Source organism: Scyliorhinus canicula, chromosome 2 (assembly GCF_902713615.1).
Source record: "Scyliorhinus canicula chromosome 2, sScyCan1.1, whole genome shotgun sequence".
Taxonomy (NCBI): domain Eukaryota; kingdom Metazoa; phylum Chordata; class Chondrichthyes; order Carcharhiniformes; family Scyliorhinidae; genus Scyliorhinus; species Scyliorhinus canicula.
In genome coordinates, this window is record NC_052147.1 from 277,789,594 (window position 1) to 277,811,361 (window position 21,768).

The 21,768-nt window shown below is 50.2% G+C and overlaps 1 protein-coding gene and 1 long non-coding RNA gene across 2 annotated transcripts in view; one reads left to right on the forward strand and one right to left on the reverse strand.

Moving 5' to 3' along the window:
- Positions 1-495: 495 nt before the first annotated feature.
- On the reverse strand, positions 496-2,474 carry LOC119962167 (cyclin-dependent kinase 5 activator 1-like). Its single transcript, XM_038790111.1, has one exon. The coding sequence runs from the start codon at positions 2,297-2,299 to the stop codon at positions 1,385-1,387; it is 915 nt and encodes a 304-aa protein (XP_038646039.1). The 5' UTR covers positions 2,300-2,474; the 3' UTR covers positions 496-1,384.
- An 8,428-nt stretch (positions 2,475-10,902) lies between these two features.
- The window catches only part of LOC119962168, a 40,768-nt gene continuing 29,902 nt past the window's right edge, over positions 10,903-21,768 (forward strand). Inside the window, exons 1-2 of the long non-coding RNA XR_005459824.1 lie at positions 10,903-11,190; positions 16,762-16,821. This is a non-coding gene — a long non-coding RNA (uncharacterized LOC119962168). The remainder of the gene's footprint in view (positions 11,191-16,761; positions 16,822-21,768) is intronic.

The following is a 21,768-nucleotide window of genomic DNA, read 5'->3' on the forward strand; positions in this document are numbered from 1 at the left end:
GAGAGACCTGCCTGTCCCCAAGAGCAGGGGCTGTGCAGGCATACAGCCGTCATCCCGCATGCACTGCCTTGCAGCTCCAATCCAACACACGGGGCTGAGGATTACTGCTAAATCTGCTGTCAGTAATCAGCGCACAAGGACAAGAGGGGCAAATGGAAATGGTGCTCTGTGTGTGGGGGGGGGGGGGGGGGGGGCGGGCTCAGGACGCCCAACCCACTCCCTGACAGCAAAAAGCTCCCACCTCTGAGGCCCAGAACACACTCTCCCGGCTGTACAACACATACTGTCCACGTTCACGGTCAGCACACGCACCCATTCACGCATATAATTCCATACACACATCACCAATACAGCACCCTTAGACGCAGACATTTGCATCAATTGCAGACACATGCCCAACACCACCCCCCCCCCCCCCCCCCCCCCCCCCCCCCCCCACCCCGCAAAGAAAAGCAGCTTTTTTTCCGGAATCTTTGAAATAATCAAGCCACAGGATCGGATCATATTGCAATATATTGTTCTCGTTAGTCCAGGACATTCAGTGTACAATACAAAACCAAACATTATTTATAATATCCCAACAATTGGCACATTTGACAACTAACCCCCCCCCCCCACCCCCCACCCCACCCTCTGTTTGTTACAGAGGGGGAAAAATGTACATTCAGATAAGGACAGAATGCGATTCTGCTGATGAAATATGCAAACTGAAAGGTTGGATGGAAACATCAGCACCATGGAGAGCTGCCATCTATCTCCCTCTGTCTGCCTTTGCACACTCCACCCATTTTCCGTCTGGGCGCTCGGGTAACACTGCTGTGATCATCTCTTCCCCAAAATGGGGAATTGAATAAATAAATTTATGTATATATATATATATAATATTTTAAAATTCACACGTTATCTACAGCCGTCAGTCCCAATTCCGATTTTACACCAGTTACAATGGAAACATAACAGGGAGGGGGGCAATGTTTCTCCATATTGTTTTTGGCATGCATATTTGCATTCGTTCCGATCCCCGCAAAATTCTGTTAAAATTAGACAGTGATCACCTCTAATCACCCGTGATTCACAGCACGATTGGAGAACAAACCATTTTGAAATAAACACACACACACACACATTTGCAATGAGCCTTCGGGGCCCATTCTGCTTAAACTCGTGGTTGAAGTCTGCGCCAATCTTCGAACCCTGGGGCAGTTTGATTAATTTTATTTTTTTGCTTACCCCCTCGTACACAACTCAACGCCCGGACCCCAGAATCCCAACTCTGGGATTGCAGCCCTCCCCAATTGGGATTAGTACTCGTCTATTGCTCCCCCCCTCTTGCCCTCTTTCTCTATACATTTATCATCACACACACACAAAGAAAAAAAAACACCTAACGGTCCAAGTTTATGATATACTGTCCACTGGAGTCTCTGCTGCTGGCCTCGCTCTTCAAGTCTTGGAAGATCTGGGTGAAGTAATGAGGGTCGGAGTTAATCTGAAGCATTTTGCTGCTCATTTGGCCGATGATAGCGAGACACCTGTCCCAGAAAACCTCCTTGTTGGCTTCCACCAGGAAGGGCTTGAGTGGGTAGGAGATTTCGTTGCCCATGTAAGAGTAAGCGAGGTAGAGGCAGGTGAGGAAGGTTGCCTGGAGCTCGAAGTCGCTGCCTATCTCCTCGTCCACCACCTCTCTGCAAAGCAGGTAGACAAAGACCACGTTGGCCGGGGTGATGAAGCCCTGGTCCTGCCAGCCCTGGATGAGCAAGGAACGGTCCACGTTGCGGAACCAAAGCACCGCCTCGTTGGGGTTGAGGTGCTTGAGACGGTAGCAGCGCCGGCACAGGAACTGGCCCAGGCAGCGGAGCAACTCCCCGGTGGAAGCCTGCACCACCACCCGGCGTGGTGAGCACAGGTTGCGGCTGCTGGCTTGCTTCTTGACGGAGCCCAGGTGGCGGCTGGCTGGCTGGCCCGGTGCCACGGGCACGGGCACCGGGATGGGGGCGCTGGGGGCTCTGGGCTCGCCCCCCGCCTGGGGCTGGCTCTGGGGCTGCTGGACAGGGCAGGACTTCTTCAGGTTCTCGCTGTTGAGCTGCTGGACCGGGTCCTTGTTGGCGCCCGCCGCTCCCGGGATGGGGTTCACCTTCTTCGCGTTCTTCTTCTTCGCCGAGGCGGCCACCAGCCTCTTCCAGGTCAAGGCGGAGATGAGCACCGAGTGCTTCTTCAGACCCTTCTCCTTGCCACTCTTGCCCGCCTGCCCATCCTCCTTGCCCTTGGGCTCGGGGGAGAACGACAACACCGTGCCCATGCCTCGGCTCTAGGTGGCACCGGACGAGGAAGCTGGAGCAGGAGAGAGGTCTTGCCAGGGAACTGCCAACCCAGCCAGAGCCCCCCACCCAGCTCACAGGAGGAGCCGCATTGGACGCCGCTGTGCCGGGCTGGGGAGGGGTGGGGTCGGGTAGGGAGGGGGTGGGTATGGACGGGTGGTGGTTGGGGGGGGGGGGGGGGGTGGGGGTTCCTTCCCAGATGCTCTCACCCTCTCCCAAGCAGCACCGACCCCCCGCACATCCACCCGGCTCAATGGGCAGCCACCAGAACCAATCACTTAAAACAAGGGTCCAGGACTGAGCAAGCCCACCTATCCCAACAGGGCATGGACAAGGCCAGCCAATAAAACACCAGCATTCTACCGATTGACACTAAAAACAGCCAATCAGCAGCCAAGGGGGGGCTGAAATAAAACCCCAGATCCAATCAGAAGAAGAGCTGAGATTGATACATCCAGCAGCCAATCAGAGAGCGGTTGCAATGACCAGCCGCCTTGCCCACCAATGGACAGCCAGATCCCAATGCATTGGGGGCGGGGCGGGTAGCTTGTTTGGGTTTCTCATTGGCTGAATGCCCTGTGTTGGCAGCATGGATGTTCCCCATTGCGGCTGAGATTTTGGGACGAGAGGCTTGTTAACGTTTGCGATATTCGGCGACAGAGGATTAATGACCGCGTGTCGAGCGGTGCCAGAGGAAACGCAAGATTAATGTCTGTGCACAGCGGCAGTCATCTCCTCAGAAAAACCGAGCTGCTGCCTGCATTAACGCAGCTTTCAGTTTGAGAGGCAACAGCCCAACACAGTGAAACCAGCGCAGATAAATTAGCAAGAAATGCTGCAACTGTACTGACCCTAATGACATTCCAGAACAGTTGGCAGTCCCAATGCAATAATAACTGATTATCCTGGAATCACGCAATGCTTGCAGCATAGAAGTGTCCAAAGATGTGCAGGTTTGGAGAGGCAGTGTGTAGTGGTGTTGTCGCTGGATTAGTAATCCAGAGACCCAGGGTAATAATGCTCTGGGAGCCGGGTTCGAATCCCACCATGGCAGATGGTGACATTTGAATTCAATAAAAACATACAACATACAGTGCAGAAGGAGGCCATTTGGCCCGTCGAGCCTGCACCGACCCACTTAAGTCCTCTCTTCCACTTTAACCCAATAACCCCTCCTTTTGAAATGAATGAAATGAAAATCACTTATTGTCACAAGTAGGCTTCAAATGAAGTTACTGTGAAAAGCCCCTAGTCGCCACATTCCGGCGCCTGTCTGGGGAGGCTGGAGCACCCAATTCATTTTTTCCAATTAAGGGTTAATTTAGCGTGGCCAATACACCTACCCTGCACATCTTTGGGTTGTGGGGGTCAAACTCACCTAAACACGGGGAGAATGTGCAAACACCACACGGACAGTGACCCAGAGCCAGGATCGAACCTGGGACCTCGGCGCTGTGAGGCAGCAGTGCTAACCACTCTGCCATCGTGCTGCCCTGCCACTTTGACTCCTGATGTACCGTAGGGAATCTACCTAGGCGTAGCGTTAGGGCTAACCCACTGCGCCACTGTGCTGCCCCCAATCCACCAAACCTGCATGCCTTTGGACTGTGGGAGGAAACCGGAGCACCCGGAGGAAACCCACGCAGACACGGGAAGAACGTGCAGACGCCGCACAAACAGTGACCCAGCGGGGAATCAAACTTGGGACCCCGGCGCTGTGACGCTACAGTGCTAGCCACTGTGCTACTGTGCTGCCCAAACCTGGAATTAAAAGTCAAATGATGACCATGAAACCATTGTCTTAAAAATGCCCTTCAGGAAAGGAACTCTGTCATCCTTCCTATATGTGACTCCTGACTCTTAAACCTGCTCGCAATGCCCACATGGGTGAATTTTAAAAAAAGGATAGTTGGATTGACCATGCTAACTTGCCGTTATGGTCCAAAAGCTGTGCAGGTTAGAATCATAGAGTCCCGCCAGCCCAGGCTGCACCCGATCTAGATCCTATCCTTATCCCCACCTAATCTCTGGACACTGAGGGGCAATTTAGCACAGCCAATCCACCTAACCTGCCATCTTTGGAGTGTGGGGGAAACCAGATCGCCAGGGTCACGGGCTCGATTCTCGTCTTGGATCACAGTCCATGTGGCGTCTGTACATTCTCCCCGTGTTATTATTATGCCGGAATCGAACCCGGGTCTCTGGCGCTGTGAGGCAGCAGTGCTAACCACTGTGCCACTGTGCTTACGGGGTAGGGCGGGGATGTGGGCCTAGGTAGGGTGCTCTGAATGGGGCAAATGGCCTCCTCTGCATTGTTAGAATTCTATGGAATTCTATGAAGAAGTCTACCTTTGAGAGCAACTCAGCTACTTCAATTTCTTCGTTACACTGTGGTCCTGCAAATTTTTAAATCTTTAATATAATAATCCAATTCTCTTCAACACCTTGATTCAACCTCGTCCTTCACATTCCAGATCCTAATAATAATAATCACTTATTGTCACGAGTAGGCTTCAATGAAGTTACTGTGAAAAGCCCCGAGTCACCACACTGTGAAAAGTCACCACATTCCGGCACCTGTTCAGGGAGGCCGATAGGGGAATTGAACCCGCGCTGCTGGCATTGTTCTGCATTGCAAGCCAGCTGTTTAGGCCACTGTGCTAAACCAGCCCCTACTAATATTTCATTCAAAGATATGCTGGTTACATGGATTGGCCATGATCAATAATAATAATCTTTATTGTCACAAGTAGGCATACATTAACATTGCAATGAAGTTACTGTGAAAAGCACCTAGTCGCCACACTCCTGCGCCTGTTCAGGTACATGATCAGTCAAAGAGCCTCATTCTTTGCTGTGATTCTTGATCAAGTGTGTGGTTTTAAGGAGTGTTTTAAAGGTGGAAAACGCGATAGAGAGGCGGGCTGGTTTAGAGAGGGAATTCCGGGAAAGCAGCTGAAGACATAACCGTCAATGATGGAGGAATAAAATTGGGGATGCTCAAAAGGCAGGATTGAGGGGAGCACTGATATCTCGGAGGGCTGTGGGCTTGGAGGGCATTACAGCGAGGGGGGTGGGGGGGGGGGGGGGGTGCAGGCCATGGAGGGATTTGAAAATAAAAGTGAGCATTTTATAATTGAGCCATTGTTTACCCAGGAGCCAGGGTAGGTCAGCGAGCATGGGGACGATGGATAAACCACATTTTGTGGGAGTTAAGACAGCAGGGATTTGATGACGTCAAGTTTATGGAGTGTGGAATGTGGGGGACCAGCCAGGAATGTGTTCGTCAAATGTGGGGGTAAGTAAAGTAAGGTCGCCACAATCCCAGATGACCATAGGCTGATTTTCCCTTTGAGGGGGGGGGGGGGGGGGAGCTGACTGGCTGTGATTTAACCTGAGGGTCACCACACCTCAGGCGAGGGGCAAGGTTGAGAAGGTGGGGCCTTCATTAGTGACCTCAGCCCGTACGGGAATTGTACGGGAATTCTACAGCCCAACTGAGCTAAACCAGGAGCTGAGTGGGAGCATAGATAAACGATGCACAGAGACGGAAATATCTCCACGGCAACTGGTGGAATTTAAATCCCATGAATAAACCTGGAATTGAAAGCTAGCTTCAGTAATGGTGGCAATGATCAAGTTCAAGGACAGAATAAAAAGCAAATACCGAGGGTGTCGGAAATCTGAAATGAAAACAGAAAATGCTGGAAAACCGTAGCAGGCCTGGAAGCATTTGTGAAGAGAGAGAGATCATGTTTCGAGCCAATATGTCTCGAAGGAGGCTCTGAGGACGAGTCATGTGGGCAATCGGCAATCGGCAACAAATGCTGACCTTGCCAGAGACACCCACATCTCATGAAAGAATAAGTTCAAAAATATTAATTGGAGGAAGTTTCTGCTTATTCAGCACTGGATGCTTCAGTGAGAAAAGCCACGTTTAATCCACCTTAAATCATGATGTGAGTCTGTGTGTATGACGTGGTGAATATATATAAAGTGTGGAAAGCATGCGTTACGCCTGGATCAATACTATGTTCAGTGAGTGTGAGCAGGGCAGCAAAGAAGGATCTATAATTAGCCTCAGTACCTGGGACCCAATAATGGGAGCTGGTTGGCTGGTGGAAATGAAATGAAATGAAAATCGCTTATTGTCACAAGTAGGCTTCAAGTGAAGTTACTGTGAAAAGCCCCTAGTCGCCACATTCTGGCGCCTGTTCAGGGAGGCTGGTATGGGAGGAGGGGAATTAGGATTTCTGCTCCTGATCACTATCTAAAAACAACAACAACTTGCATTTATATAGTGCCTTTACTGTGGTAAAATGTCCTGAAGCAGGTGTGGTTGCTGAACAGTAGGCTTCAAGTGAAGTTACTGTGAAAAGCCCCTAGTCGCCACATTCTGGCGCCTGTTCAGGGAGGCTGGTATGGGAGGAGGGGAATTAGGATTTCTGCTCCTGATCACTATCTAAAAACAACAACAACTTGCATTTATATAGTGCCTTTACTGTGGTAAAATGTCCTGAAGCAGGTGTGGTTGCTGAACAGTGTTTAACAGAGAACAACATACAAACAAAAGATTGATCAAAGAGCAGCTTGAAAGAGGGAGAGAGGTTTGGAGGTCTGGACAACTGCGAGAGCCTGTGCTGCGGCCGGGGTCACAACATCCTGAGGCAAACCCGCCGAGAGAGGTGTAACTGTAAATTCCACTGGTGCTGCTACGTGGCCTGTGAGGAGTGCAGGGTGTCCAGTTGTCCATAGCTTCAGTCCCAGGCTGCTTCAGACTTGGCTCCCAATGGTGATGAAAGAGTGGATTGGATTGGTTTGTTTATTGTCACATGTACTGAGGTACAGTGAAAAGTATTTTTCTGCAAGCAGCTCAACAGATCATTAAGTACATGGGAAGAAAAGGGAATAAAATAAAGTACATAATAGGGAAACACAAGATATACAATGTAACTACATAAGCACTGGCATCGGATGAAGCATACGGGGTGTAGTGTTGATGAGGTCAGTCCATAAGAGGGTCATTTAGGAGTCTGGTGACAGTGGGGAAGAAGCTGTTTTTGAGTCTGTTCGTACTTGTTCTCAGACTTCTGTATCTCCTGCCCGATGGAAGAAGTTGGAAGAGTGAGTAAGCCGGGTGGGAGGGATCTTTGATTATGCTGCCCACTTTCCCCAGGCAGCGGGAGGTGTAGATGGAGTCAATGGATGGGAGGCAGGTTTGTGTGATGGACTGGGCGGTATTCACGACTCTCTGAAGTTTCTTGCGGTCCTGGACCGAGCAGTTGCCATACCAGGCTGTGATGTAGCCTGATAGGATGCTTTCCTTGGTGCATCTGTAAAAGTTGGTAAGGGTTAATCTGGACATGCCGAATTTCCTTAGTTTCCTGAGGAAGTATAGGCGCTGTTGTGCTTTCTTGGTGGTAGCGTCGATGTGGGTGGACCAGGACAGATTTTTGGAGATGTGCACCCCTAGGAATTTGAAACTGCTAACCATCTCCACCTCGGCCCCATTGATGCTGACAGGAGTGTGAACAGTACTTTGCTTCCTGAAGTCAATGACCAGCTCTTTAGTTTTGCTGGCATTGAGGGAGAGATTGTTGTCGCTACACCACTCCACTAGGTTCTCTATCTCCCTCCTGTATTCTGACTTGTCGTTATTCAAGATCTGGCCCACTTTGGTCGTATCGTCAGCAAACTTGCAGATGGAGTTGGAACCAAGTTTTGCCACGCAGTCGTGTGTGTACAGGGAGTAGAGTAGGGGGCTAAGTACGCAGCCTTGCAGGGCCCCGGTATTGAGGACTATTGTGGAGGAGGTGTTGTTGTTCATTCTTACTGATTGTGGTCTGTTGGTCTGGAGTGATGTGCAATATTTATAAATTACGGACACTCGCCCACAATTAGCTGGATGGCTCCCATGGTGTAACAACTGACCGCTGATGCCAAGGATCAAAATATCAGGAACAGTCAACCGGCAAGAGACTGGAGGCACAGTAGTTACTTGTGGAGTTGTACTCCTATATTATTGAAGTGGGTTTCATCCCTGGCATCTTAATGCAGCACGGTAGCACAGTGGTTAGCACTGTTGCTTCACCGTAACTTCATTGCAGTGTTAATGCGAGCCTACTTGCGACAATAAAGATTACTTCACTAATTCATTGTAAGCTGGGCTTCCACGCTACAGCCACTCGATCACAAAGCGTGCCCACTTTCACATCTATCAGTCACCTCTTCCCTTCCCCTCATCCAAAAGTCAATTAAATCCTCATTTTTGATTCGGTCACCTTTAAACTGGATTCCTCTCATTCCCTTCAGGTTGTTCCCCCATCTTCAACCCTCTGAAACCTGCAACACATTGGAAACTCTATTGTTATTGTTCTCCTCTGACAATATTAAGGTCAAATTAAGGGCAGCACGGTAGCATGGTGGTTAGCATAAATGCTTCACAGCTCCAGGGTCCCAGGTTCAGTTCCCGGCTGGGTCACTGCCTGTGCGGAGTCTGCACGTCCTCCCCGTGTGTGCGTGGGTTTCCTCCGGGTGCTCCGGTTTCCTCCCACAGTCCAAAGATGTGCGGGTTAGGTGGATTGGCCATGCTAAATTGCCCTTAGTGTCCTAAAAAATAAGGTTAATTGGGGGGGTTACTGGTATAGGGTGGATACATTGGCTTCAGTAGGGTGATCATTGCTCGGCACAACATCGAGGGCCGAAGGGCCTGTTCTGTGCTGTACTGTTCTAAATCTAAATACACAGCTGAAACCGTGCCAGATATCAAAGGGCCAAGGACATGAAGGATACATTCTGTATAAGGCTCTGGTCAGACCCCATTTGGAGTATTGTAAGAGGTTTTGGGCCCCATATCTAAGGAAGGCTGGCCTTGTAAAGGGTCCAGAGGAGGTTCACAAGAATGATCCCTGGAATGAAGAGCTTGTCGTATGAGGAACGGTTGAGGAATTGGAGTTTGCACTTGTTGGAGTTTAGAAGGATGAGGGGGGATCTTATTGAAACTTACAGGATACTGCAAGGCCTGGATAGTGTGGACGTGGAGAGGATGTTTCCACTTGTAGGAAAAACTAGAACCAGAGGGCACAATCTCAGACTAAAGGGACGATCCTTTAAAACAGAGATGAGGAGGAATTTCTTCAGCCAGTGGATGGTGAATCTGAGGAACTCTTTGCCGCAGAAGGCTGTGGAGGTCAAATCACTGAGTGTCTTTAAGACAGAGATAGATAGGTTCTAATTAATAAGGGGATCAGGAGTTATGGGGAGAAGGCAGGAGAATGGAGATGAGAAAAATATCAGCCATGATTGAATGGTGAAGCAGCCTCCAACATTTATCCTGGCTGGCGTCTCCAGAAGGAAGAGACTATCTGGTAATTTCCATCTTTCTGTTTGCGGGATCTTGCTGTGCAAGAGTGGCTTCCTCTTTTCCTCCATTACAGCGGTATCAACATGTCCCCTGCCAAAATTCATAAACTGTGAAGAGTCTCACTCGTGCCTTCGATAACTCTAGACGTGACTATTGCAACACGCTCCTTGGCTAGTCGCCCACATTTTACCCTCTGTAAACATGAACATAGAACAGTACAGCACAGAACAGGCCCTTCGGCCCTCGATGTTGTGCCGAGCAATGATCACCCTACTTAAACCCACGTAACCCGTATACCCGTAACCCAACAATCCCCCCATTAACCTTACACTACGGGCAATTTAGCATGGCCAATCCACCTAACCTGCACATCTTTGGACTGTGGGAGGAAACCGGAGCACCCGGAGGAAACCCACGCACACAGGGGGAGGACGTGCAGACTCCACACAGACAGTGACCCAGCTGGGAATCAAACCTGGGACCCTGGAGCTGTGAAGCATTGATGCTAACCACCATGCTACCGTGAGGCCCCGTGAGGTCATCCACTGGCCCAAGCTCCTCTCACGTTCCATTCACCCAGCCCTCTTGTGCTCACTGACCCACATTGCCTCCCATTAAGCAAGGCTTTGTTTCTTATAAGTCGTCATCCTTGTTTTCAAATCGCTCCATGGCCTTGGCCCTCTCCCCTTACCCCTCGATCTGTGTTCCTCCACTTCTGGCCTCTCGAGTCTCCAGCTTGAGTATCTCTGTGCCTTCAGCTGCCTGGCTACTAAAGTCTGGAATTCAATCTCTACACCTCTTCCTTCACCTCTCAATTGGCTTCTAAAAATATTCCTGAAAATCTACCTATTTGATCAAAAGCTTGTCACTTGTCCTTATATATTTTTAGGTGGCTTGGTGTCACATTCTGTCTGGTTCTGGCCTGTGAAACACCTTGGGATGATTTTCTGTGAAAAGGGCGATATATAAATGCAAGTTGTTTTTGTTGAGGTCATGAAAGACAAGGAGAAACAACTTATCTTCTGAAGCTCCAAGTGAGCTTTTTCTCCATCCAAGTCCCCCCCTCCCCCCCCCCCCCCCCCCCCCCCGCCCCCACCGAATCCCTGAACTCAATGCTGCATCAGTGCGGAAGCTTTCTAAATGTTAATGCCTGTTGGAAATAAATCACCGAAGATCTGGAGACTAATGGATCTACTTTACATAATGCTCAGGGAGGCACCATCATTCACAGCTGATGAGTGGGTGCCTGGAGACAATGGGAGTTAAACTCTGCATTGACTAACAAAGGGCAATTTCGGAAGGGCTGCAAATGGCATGATTAATTCAGGAGGAAGGTAAAGTCTGCTTGGAATGTATCGGTCTTTCAATGTCGGGATTTAAAACGCTGAATGACTGGTGATGACCTTTTGATGGCGAGCAGCTCGGTTATCAAGTCGGGTCATGCAGCACAGAAAGAGGCCACGCAAACCATCACCCTCGCGTCAGCTGTTCTGAGGCAGCTGTGGTCCCGTGAGTAACACTCCTACCTCTGATTCACAATTAATTAATAATTAATAATCTTTAGCGTCACAAGGAGGCTTAAGTTAACACCGCAATGAAGTTACTGTGAAAAGCCCCCAGTCGCCACACTCCCGCGCCTGCTCGGGTACACAGGGAGAATTCAGAATGTCCAATTCACCTAACAAGCACGTCTTTCGGGACTTGTGGGAGGAAACCGGAGCACCCGGAGGAAACCCACACAGACACGGGGAGAACGTGCAGACTCCACACAGACAGTGACCCAAGCCGGGCATCGAACCTGGGACCCTGGCGCTGCGAAGCAACAGTGCTAACCACTGTGCTAACTTGCTGCCCATAAGGTTGTGTGTTCAATTACTCAAGCACTGGAATATTGTCCCCAGTTTTGGGGCCCACACTTCAGGAACCAAGTGAAGCTATTGGAAAGGGCGCAGAAAAGATTCACGAGAATGGTTTCAGGGGTGAGAAATGTCAGATGGATTGGAGAAGTTGGGATTGTTCTCCTTGGAGAAGAGAAGGTTGAGAGGGGAGTTGATCGAGGCGTTCAAAACCATGAGGAGTCTGGACAGGGGAGATAGGGAGATGGTGAAGGTTACGGCGGCGCAAGGAAAAAAATGTTTTCGAACATTTTCAGATTCCTTCAAGGTAGTCATAGAACATACAGTGCCATTCAGGCCATTCAGCCCATCGAGTCTGCACCGACCCACTGAAGCCCTCATTCCACCCTATCCCCATAACCCAATAACCCTTCCTAACCTTTTTGGACACTAAGGGCAATTGAGCATGGCCAATCCACCTAACCTGCACGTCTTTGGACTGTGGGGAGGAAACCGGAGCACCCGGAGGAAACCCACGCAGACACGGGGAGAACGTGCAGACTCCACACAGACAGTGACCCAGCAGTCAAGAGGGTCAGGGTTTCGGGCAGCACGGTAGCATAGTGGTTAGCACAATTGCTTCACAGCTCCAGGCTCCCAGGTTCGATTCCCCGCTGGGTCACTGTCTGTGCATCCAAAGATGTGCAGGTTAGGTGAATTGGCCATAATAAATTGCCCGTAGTGTCCAAAATTGCCCTTAGTGTTGGTTGAGTGGGGTTACTTGGTTATGGAGATAGGGTGGATGTGTGGGCCTGGGTAGGGTGCTCTTTCCAAGAGCCGGTGCAGACTTGATGGGCCGAATGGCCTCCTTCTGCACTGTAAATTCTATAATTTATGATCAGGGAATTGGATTATTAACTGAAACTAAAGAATGTGCGGGGCTACAGGGGGGAATGGCACTAAGTGAACTGCTCATTTGTACAGTCGGTGCAGACATGATGGGGGGCTGAATGTCCTCCTTCTGTGCCAAAGCAATTCTGTAATTGTGAGTGCAAAAATCAAGGGCTAATACACTAGTGCAATTCCGAGGGCGTGCTACACTGTGGCAGGTGCCATCTTTTGGAGGAGCTGCTGCCCCCTCCCCCATCCCGGTCACCTGCGTGGGTGCATGTAAAAGACCCTCTGATGCTATTTTGGGGATGAGCAGGCAGAGAGGGAGTTAACCCCCTCCCCCACGGTCTACATGTGTCCCTCAATCAATAGTTTGCAATAAAGGTGGTCTGGTCATTATCACCTTGCCGTTTGTGACATCATGCTGTGTGAAACATGGCTGCCCCATTTCCTACCTTACGACAGTGACAAATCTTCAGAAGTTCTTCACTGGCGATAAAGATCTTTGAGATTTTCGGTGACGGTGTAAAGTGCTGGGTAGATACAGATCTGTCTTTTTTGAAAGTGAGTTGCTGGAGTATAAACTCCGGGGGCAGCAGGGTGGTGCAGTCGTTAGCCCTGCTGCCTCACGGCGCCGAGGTCCCAGGTTCGTTCCCGGCCCAAGGTCACTGTCCGTGTGGAGTTTGCACATTATCTCCGTGTCTGTGTGGGTTTCACTCCCACAACCCAAAGATGTGCAGGGTAGGGGATTGGCCGCGCTAATTTGTCCCTTAATTGAAAAAAAATAATTGGGTACTCTAAATTTAAAAAAAATAAGAGTGTAAATTCCTGTATGGGTATTTAAAAAATGAATTCAATAAATCTGACCATTCAAAAGTTGCCATTGAGCTCTTAATACCCTCAGGGCAGCAGAATATGTTTTACAATCCCGGAAAACGTGCTGTTGGGTGAATTAGACATTCCAAATTCTTCCTCTGTGTGCTCGAAGAGGTGCCGGAGTGTGGCGACTGGAGGCTTTTCACAGTAACATCAATGCAGTGTTAATGTAAGCCTACTTGTGACACTAATAAAGATTGTAATTATTATAATCATAGAATTTACAGCGCAGAACAAAGCCACTCGGCCCATCGAGTCTGCACCAGCCCTTGGAAGGAGCACCCTACTTAAACCCACACCTCCATCCTAACCCCGTAACCCAGTAACCCCACCTAACCTATTGGACACTAAGGGGCAATTTAGCATGGCCAATCCACCTGACCTGCACATCTTTGGACCGTGAGAAGAAACCGGAGCACCCGGAGGAAACCCACGCAGACACGGGGAGAACGTGCAGATTCCACACAGACAGTGACCCAAGGCCGGAATTGAATATGTGTCCCTCGAGCTGTGAGGCAGCTGTGCTAACCACTGTGCCGGCCAAAATAAAAACAGAGAATGCTTCACGACCAAGTGTACTTGAAAGCAGGTTAACAATCCCGAGATAAATCCTTCACCAGAAGTCACCTTTGCTGAGCTTACACAGTGAGCCAGCAGGGTATCATAGAATCATAGACACCCTACAGTGCAGAAGGAGGCCATTCGGCCCATCAAGACTGCACCGACACTCTGAAAGAGCCCTATCCCCTTAACCCCACCTAACCTTTTCTACACTGAGGGGCAATTATGCATGGCCAATCCACCTAACCTGCACATCTTTCGGCTGTGGGAGGAAACCGGAGCACCCGGTCGAAATCCACACAGACACGGAGAGAAAGTGCAAACTCCACAAAGAAAGCCACCCAAGGCGGGAATTGATTCCAGGCCCCAGGCGCTGTGAGGCAGCAGTGCTAACTAAAGTGCCACCATGCCACCCATGGGTAGTTGAGTGTGAGGTGTAAAGTGGACGGGCATGGCTCCACCCAGAAAGATTCAGTCTTGGGCGACTTGGCCTTCTTGGCATTTTATAAGAGTCACTCAAAGAATAGGGGTGTTTCCTCATCAGCGCCATCATCGGCATTCCTTCGATTTGAGGATGACCTCCACTCAGTGTCGTGAGTTCTTGCCAAATGGCTCATCCTGTAGCTGAACAGGCCGATTCTCAACCACAGGTCTTCAGGCACCTGGGACAGGACGCTCCAAGAGGTAGTGGGATCCGGAATACAGGATTTGACTCCTTTGCTTCCCTTCTCCGTCACCCCCACTTCCTCATTAAGACGTTGTGACTCAAAGCGTGATGCAACTCGATGGACAAGTTGTCGCCATTTTGAACGATTAGTGGCAATCTCCGCCTAGCCATTAATGCAATGCTGTTGTGCTTCAGTGAGAGCTTCAGGATGTCCTCAAAGCATTTTATTTGTCCTTTCCTGGGACTCTGACCACTTGGGAGTTGAGAAAACAGGACCTGGCGGGGGAGATGTTTTTCAGCCATTGGGATACAGTGTCTAGCCCATTGAAGTTAATTTTTCAAAGGTTTTGCCTGAATTCCTGTGGAGTTGGCTTCAAGAAAGACACAAACATTTGTTCACTGGTCTTCCCACTAAATGTAGAAGATACGGCAGAGACATTGCTAATGGAATGTCTCGAGCTCACCTGCTTATCATCGATGCATGGTCCAGCTCTCACTGTAGCACAGCGATGTGGTGATAACGATGTTCTGTAAATTTAGGCTTTCATTAACTTACAGAGATATTTGTTGTCAAACACTTACTGCTGTAGTTTGGAGAAGGTTGAGCTGGAAGCAGTTATTCCAATGTTGGGTCTCCTCATTACCCTTCTGGTTTTGGGATACCCTCACATCAGTATAACGTGGAGAAATGTGAGGTTATCCTACCCACTTCGGTAACAAAAATTGGAAGGCAGATAATTATTTGAATGGTGTAACTTGAGAGATGTGGATACTCAGCGAGACCTTGGTGTCCTCGTGCATCAGTCACTGAAAGTAAGTGTGCAGGTACAGCAGGCAGTAAAGAAGGCAAATGGTATGTTGGCCTTCATAGCGAGAGGATTTGAGTGCAGGAATACAGGTGTTTTACTACAACTGTATAGGGTGTTTGTGAGGCCACACCTGGAGTATTGGGTGCAGTTTTGGTGAAAAAATGAAAATCGCTTATTGTCACGAGTAGGCTTCAATGAAATTACTGTGAAAAGCCCCTAGTCGCCACATTCCGGCGCCTGTTCGGGGAGGCTGGTACGGGAATTGAACCATGCTGCTGGCCTGCCTTGGTCTGCTTTCAAAGCCAGTGATTTAGCCCTGAGAGGGAGAGGGAGAGAGCGGGGGGGAAGGGAAAGAGGGAGAGAGAGAGAAAGAGGGGAAAGAGAGAGAAAGAGGGAAAGAGAGAAAAAGAGGGGAAAAGAGAGAGAGGGAAAAGAGAGATAGAGAGAGGGGGGAAGAGAGAGAAAGGGGGAAAGAGAGAGAAGGGGAAAGAGAGAGAAGGCCCCGTAGCTTAGCGTGGCCAGTTCACGCCGCTCCAGCCTCACCTCTTGGTGCTCACTGGGGGCGGCGCCAACCCGCGCATTAACAGTGGCAACGCGCCAACCCGCGCATGCGCGGTGGATTTACAGAACGCGCCGGCCCCGACACAATATGGCGCAGGGGATCTGGGGCCAGACGCGCAACAAAGTAGACCCGGGGGGGGTAGAGGCCGGCCCGCCGATCGGTGGGCCCCGACCGCGGGCCAGACCACATTGGAGGCCCCCCATACCAGCCTCCCCGAACAGGCGCCGGAATGCGGCGACTAGGGGCTTTTCACAGTAACTTCATTGAAGCCTACTCGTGACAATAAGCCATTTTCATTTTCATTTCAACGGAGCCGCCCCAGGTATCCACGGCGCCGGCAGGACCCTGCTTTCTCCGCGCGGCTGCGCGGCCCATCTGAGCTGGAGAATCGGCGGCCCGGCCTCGTACAGCGGCCCGCGAACGACACCGCGTCAAACGCGCCGGCGCAAATGGCGCCGATTCTCCGCACCTCAGAGAATCGCGCCCCGCCGTCGGGGTGGCATGGCACGGTTGCGGCGATTCTCCGGCCCAGCGCGGGTCTGGGAGAACCGCGCCCTCTATTTCTCCTAGAAATAAGCAGCAGTTTAGTACATTTTACATGAACTGTGTCTGGTAGTGACTCCAAACACTTTCAGACCTACATGATGTATTTGCATTGCAGTTACTGATCTAAGACCAGCAGCTGGACAATGAGCCAGATTCTAGTTCGGTCTTACCCAGTTTATGCTGCAAAGCTTACTTGTCAAGGAGAAAGCCACATGCATACAAGGTTACACACATGCAGAGTCTTAGCTTCTCCAGGCCAATAATAGTTTAATTCTTAGAGTCTGTGCCCCATCAATATTTAAATCAACTCTTGTGTTGTTTTTGCCCCAACAGAGCAATTTGAAGATTCGCATTGACATTGAGTTGCATTGTCTGCGGTGCCAAGCTCAAAAGGTGAGAGACTGACCCCTCCAGGGAATCTCCCACCATTCCTCTCGGGAACTGGACAATGCCCAATATCCCAATGATGCTAACATTGCAGTATGTGAGGGCAGCACGGTGGCGCAGTGGGTTAGCACTGCGGCCTCACGGCGCCGAGGTCCCAGGTCCCAGCCCTGGGTCACTGTCCGTGTGGAGTTGGCACATTCTCCCCGTGTTTGCTTGGGTTTCGCCCCCACAACCCAAAAATGTGACAAGCTAGGTGGATTGGCCACACTACATTGCCCCTTAGTTGGAAAAAATTAATTGGGTACTCGAAATTTAAAAAAAAAACATTGCAGTATGAGAAGCAACATTCAAAAAGTAAGTAAAATAAATAATTCCAAATAATTTGAAATTAATCGTTTAAAAAAAACAAGCTTTCACGAAGAGTCACTCGGAGTTGAAACGTTCGCTCCCTTCTCTCTCCGCAGACGCTGTCAGACCTGCTGAGAATTGTCTAATATTCCAGAATCTGCACGGGCAGCACGGTAGCACGGGGGCTTCACAGCGCCAGGTTCGATTCCCTGCTGGGCCACTGACTGTGCGGAGTCTGTACGTCCTCCCTGTGTGTGCGTGGGTTTCCTCCGGGTGCTCCGCTTTCCTCCCACAGTCCAAAGATGTGCGGGTTAGGTGGATTAGCCATGATAAATTGTCCTTAGTGACCAAAAAAGGTTAGGTGGGGTTACGGGGATAGGCAGGAAGTGAGGGCTTCAGTGGGTCGGCGCAGACTCGATGGGCCGAATGGCCTCCTTTTGCACAGTATGTTCTATGTAAATCCGCAGTAACTTACTTTTAATTTAAAAAAATAAGATTGTCTATAACTTTGTAAGTAAGGACACTGGCGGAGACTGTACATTTTCATGCTATGTTAGATTTCGATTTATTGTCATGTGGACCGAGGGACAGTGAAAAGTATTGTTCTGCGTACAGTCCAGACAGATCGTTCCATATATGAAAAAAACATAGGACATATGATAAATACACAATGTAAATACATAGACACAAACATCGGGTGTAGCACACGGAGTATGGTACTACTTAGTACAGAAGATGCGTAGAGAGATCAATTCAGTCCATACGAGGGTCATTCAGGAGTCTGGTAACAGCGGGGATGAAGCTGTTTTTGAACCTGTTAGTGCGTGTTCTCAGACTTTTGTATCTCCTGTCTAATGGAAGAAGTTGGAAGAGAGAATAACCGGTGGGAGGGGTCTTTTATTATGCTGCCCGCTTTCCCCAGGCAGCGGGAGGTGTAGATGGAGTCGATGAATGGGACGCGGTTTCGCGTGATGAACGAGGCTGTGTTCACGACCCTCTGAAGTTTCTGACTGTCTTGGGCTGAGCAGTTGCCATACCAGGCTGTGATGCAGCCAGATAGGATGCTTTCTATGGTGCATCTGTAAAAGTTGGTAAGAGTCAATGTGGACATGCTTAAGTTCCTTAGTTTCCTGAGGAAGTATAGGCGCTGTTGTACTTTATTGGTCGTAGTGTTGGGATTACAGCCGGGGGATGGTTGAAACTAAAGACTGTTCCACACTTTAGCAGATTAAAGCTCAAAACTAGGAAAGCTGGGGCTGCTATTCACACCTATATTTCTAACACTGTTGAGTTACTGATCTCAGCATTAAGCAGAGTTGAGGTGCTTTGCACAGGAACAATGGCAGTGTGTTCTGTGCCTTTGACATTACGTTTTGCAGTGGCTGGGTCAGAGGGCACAGGTGTTCTGTTTGTTGACCAGCCGAACCTGCAAAAAAATTAAAATCAAAAAGGCTGCTTTCTCAAAGTGAACCAGACATGGGGCAGCATGGTGGTTCAGTGCTGCCTCACTTCACCGGGTTCAGTTCCAGCCTCGGGTGACGGTGTGGAGTCTGCACGTTCTCCCCGTGTCTGCGTGGGTTTCCTCCGGTGCTCTGGTTTCCTCCCACAGTCCAAAGATGTGCAGGTTAGGTGGCTTGTCCTTCGCTCCCCTCAACAACAGCGAGCTTCCGAGTCCCTGCCGGCCAGCTGGCTGGCTCACCCCCGCCCTCCCTCATTGGCCTTTTTCACCAATTCACAAAAACGTTAGTTCAGTAAACCCAGGAGATCTTCACCTTGACCGCTGCCTCACTCCCTCCGAGTCACCTCGACGGTCAGCAGTGTTTTCCCGTTCTGAGGGGACTCGGCCAATCAGAGTCTGATGTCGACAAATACAAATGAGCCTATCAGCAAATGTAGAGCTATCAGACTCTGATTGGTGCCCATAGGCGCCGGCCAGCAGGGGTGGTCTCCCATTGGCCTGGGCCCTCTGCCGAGGCCCGGCGTGTTTCACCGCGAGTCGGCTTCTGCCTGGTGGAAGCTGAATCATAACTTTGTTTAACGTGGGGACGTGGGGTTAACGTCTGTAATCAATCACTATTTATCAATATTCTCAGTCGATTATTCTTTTGGCAGCCATGTACGTACTGCGTACGTTCCCTTTTTCACTGTACTTCGGCACATGTGACAATAAATGTCAATCAGTCAATCAACCTTGGGTTGTTGTCATTGAATACACGTTCTGGACGGGCCGATTCATCCAAAAACCTTCTTTGGCCGGTTTCGGGCGCCACTGGCAGATTGTTTCTCAACAGCTGCCGCGACGAGAAACATCGCCCTCTTCAGCGGCCACTTTGCCATGTTTTGGCAATGGGAAGATTCTCTCTGCTGAGGCCGTAATTAGATCGCGGCTCGTCGCAGATCGAGCACCATTTTGGAAGGCTCCCCAATTTCTTTCCCAACAACCCCCCCCCCCCCCCATTTTTTGACAGTAACCCACCTCCCACAACCTTGGGGAGACCCCCCCCCAACCTAGAATGGCCCCCCCAAATCTGATTCCCTAGAACGTGGACACTGCCAGCCTGGCATTACCAGGGTTGCCAATGGCAGTGCCAAGGTGCCGGGGGAATGCCAGGGTACTACCCTGCCCTGTCCCCGACCACCCAGGGCTCTCTAGCGGCTGAGTAGTCCCCATCCAAGATGCCGTTCCGCCTGGTCCACGTTTGTATATATCGGTACCAAATGGTGAGATCTCGCAGGCGTGGCCGTGGAGTCCTGGGTGCCGGGTGAATACGGCGCACGTATATTTAAATGAACCAGGTGCTCATTTAAATTTGATGATCTGGGTCACGCCCAATGAGGGCAAGATCCAGGTTGCAACGTCTCACGAGATTCCATTGGATCTGGAGAGACATTTCGAGTGCAACAAGGCCTCTGAATCATGGCCAATGTCCTGGTTTTGAGATTTTGGTCACAGGTTGCATCGCACTGACCGGGACCAGCTTGTCACTGCAGCCTTCATCCTCCTTTGCAGCCGGCGGCACGGTGGCACAGTGGTTAGCACTGCTGCTTCACAGCTCCAGGGTCCCCGGTTCAATTCTGATCTTGGGACATTGTCTGTGCGGAGTCTGTACGTTCTCCCCGTGTCTGTGTGGGATTCCTCCGGGTGCTCCGGTTTCCTCTCACAGTCCAAAGATGTGCAGGTTAGGTGGATTGGCCGTGATAAATTACCCCCAGTGTCCAAAAGGTGAACTGGGGCACGGGGATAGGGTGGAGGCGTGGGCTTAAGTAGGGTGTTCTTTTGATGGGCCGAATGGCCTCCTTCTGCACTATAAATTCTATGAAGTCTGTGAATGAGACGCACAATCTTCCTCCCCTTGATCTGTTATTGAGGACTCAGACCGCACTTTGTCTGGCACCTGCCCCTCCGACTTGACCGCCATGGCTGGCTCAACCAGGAGCAAGGAGCTCCCAACGGTAACACTCCAGTGATCACTGGAATGCACTCAGAAGCCTATCCACCACATCAAGGGGTTTATCTACAGGGAGGTTCAGCAACATCTCTAATGTACAGGGGGAATGGGAGGAAGGCTTGGCCGGGTGACACGGGTGGCTCCAAGGAAGGGGGTGTTGAGTGCCGAGGATGGCATTCGCCAACCCTGCAGGGGGATAGACATCTCTCCTCCCCCAGGCCTCATCCTCTGGGACCTGCACTGCTGTGTGCCCTCCCACTCTGAACCCGAGCTATCCTGAAATGAGTTACGGTGTGTCAGCCAGTACACTCCACAGTCACAAACTGCTCCACAATAATTGTGTCTAATTAACATTTGAGTGCTGTCAATTTTGAATACTTTTGCACCTCCAGGCATATTCAAATGCTGGTGATTAGCGATTAGGAACTAATCCAAGAGGAGTGCCTGTAGCCTAGGCGTTAAGCACCAGGCTTCACTCTTTCACCAAACCAGACCCCTGCTACTGTCCAGCCTGTATCTCACTTCCTGGTATCCACACCTTCATCTCAACTTTTGAGAAAGTCAATGTCGAGCCACAGTCAAACGTTCCCCAGTGAGCGCTCGAGAGGAGAAATCAGATCCGTGGCTGGAAATTCTCCCCAGGAGATTGAAGGGATGGGGATGAAATGGAACAATTGCTCCCGCTGCCATAACAACCAGCTCACTGAAAAGCAGAGTTGCAGTTTCCCTAAAACGCAAACTCGCTTTCTCGTGAAATTGCTCAATGGCCTCCCTCTGGTGGCCAACACGGTTGTTACAGCTTCGGCCAGGGAAGGGAGCCGGGACGGGCTAAAACTGAGGGAAGTGGCCATTGTCAGGGAAACGTCTTGGACATTCCTCTTCGTTAAACCCCTTCCCAATGAAAGAGAAGGACTGACATTTATACAGTGCCTCTCACAGCCTCAGCCCTTCCCAACTCGCTTTACAGATGGTTGGTTACGTTTTGAAATGAGCCATTTGTGAATAGCAAGCTCCCTCAGAGCAGACTGAGAAGATTAATTAAGTTTGCTGAGGGATAGACATTCCCGTACCAGCCTCCCCGGACAGGCGCCGGAATGTGGCGACTAGGGGCTTTTCACAGTAACTTCATTGAAGCCTACTCGTGACAATAAGCCAT

Excerpts from the sequence above, each read along its gene's own strand:
- LOC119962167 (XM_038790111.1), bottom strand. The coding sequence starts at position 2,299 with ATGGGCACGGTGTTGTCGTTCTCCCCCGAGCCCAAGGGCAAGGAGGAT.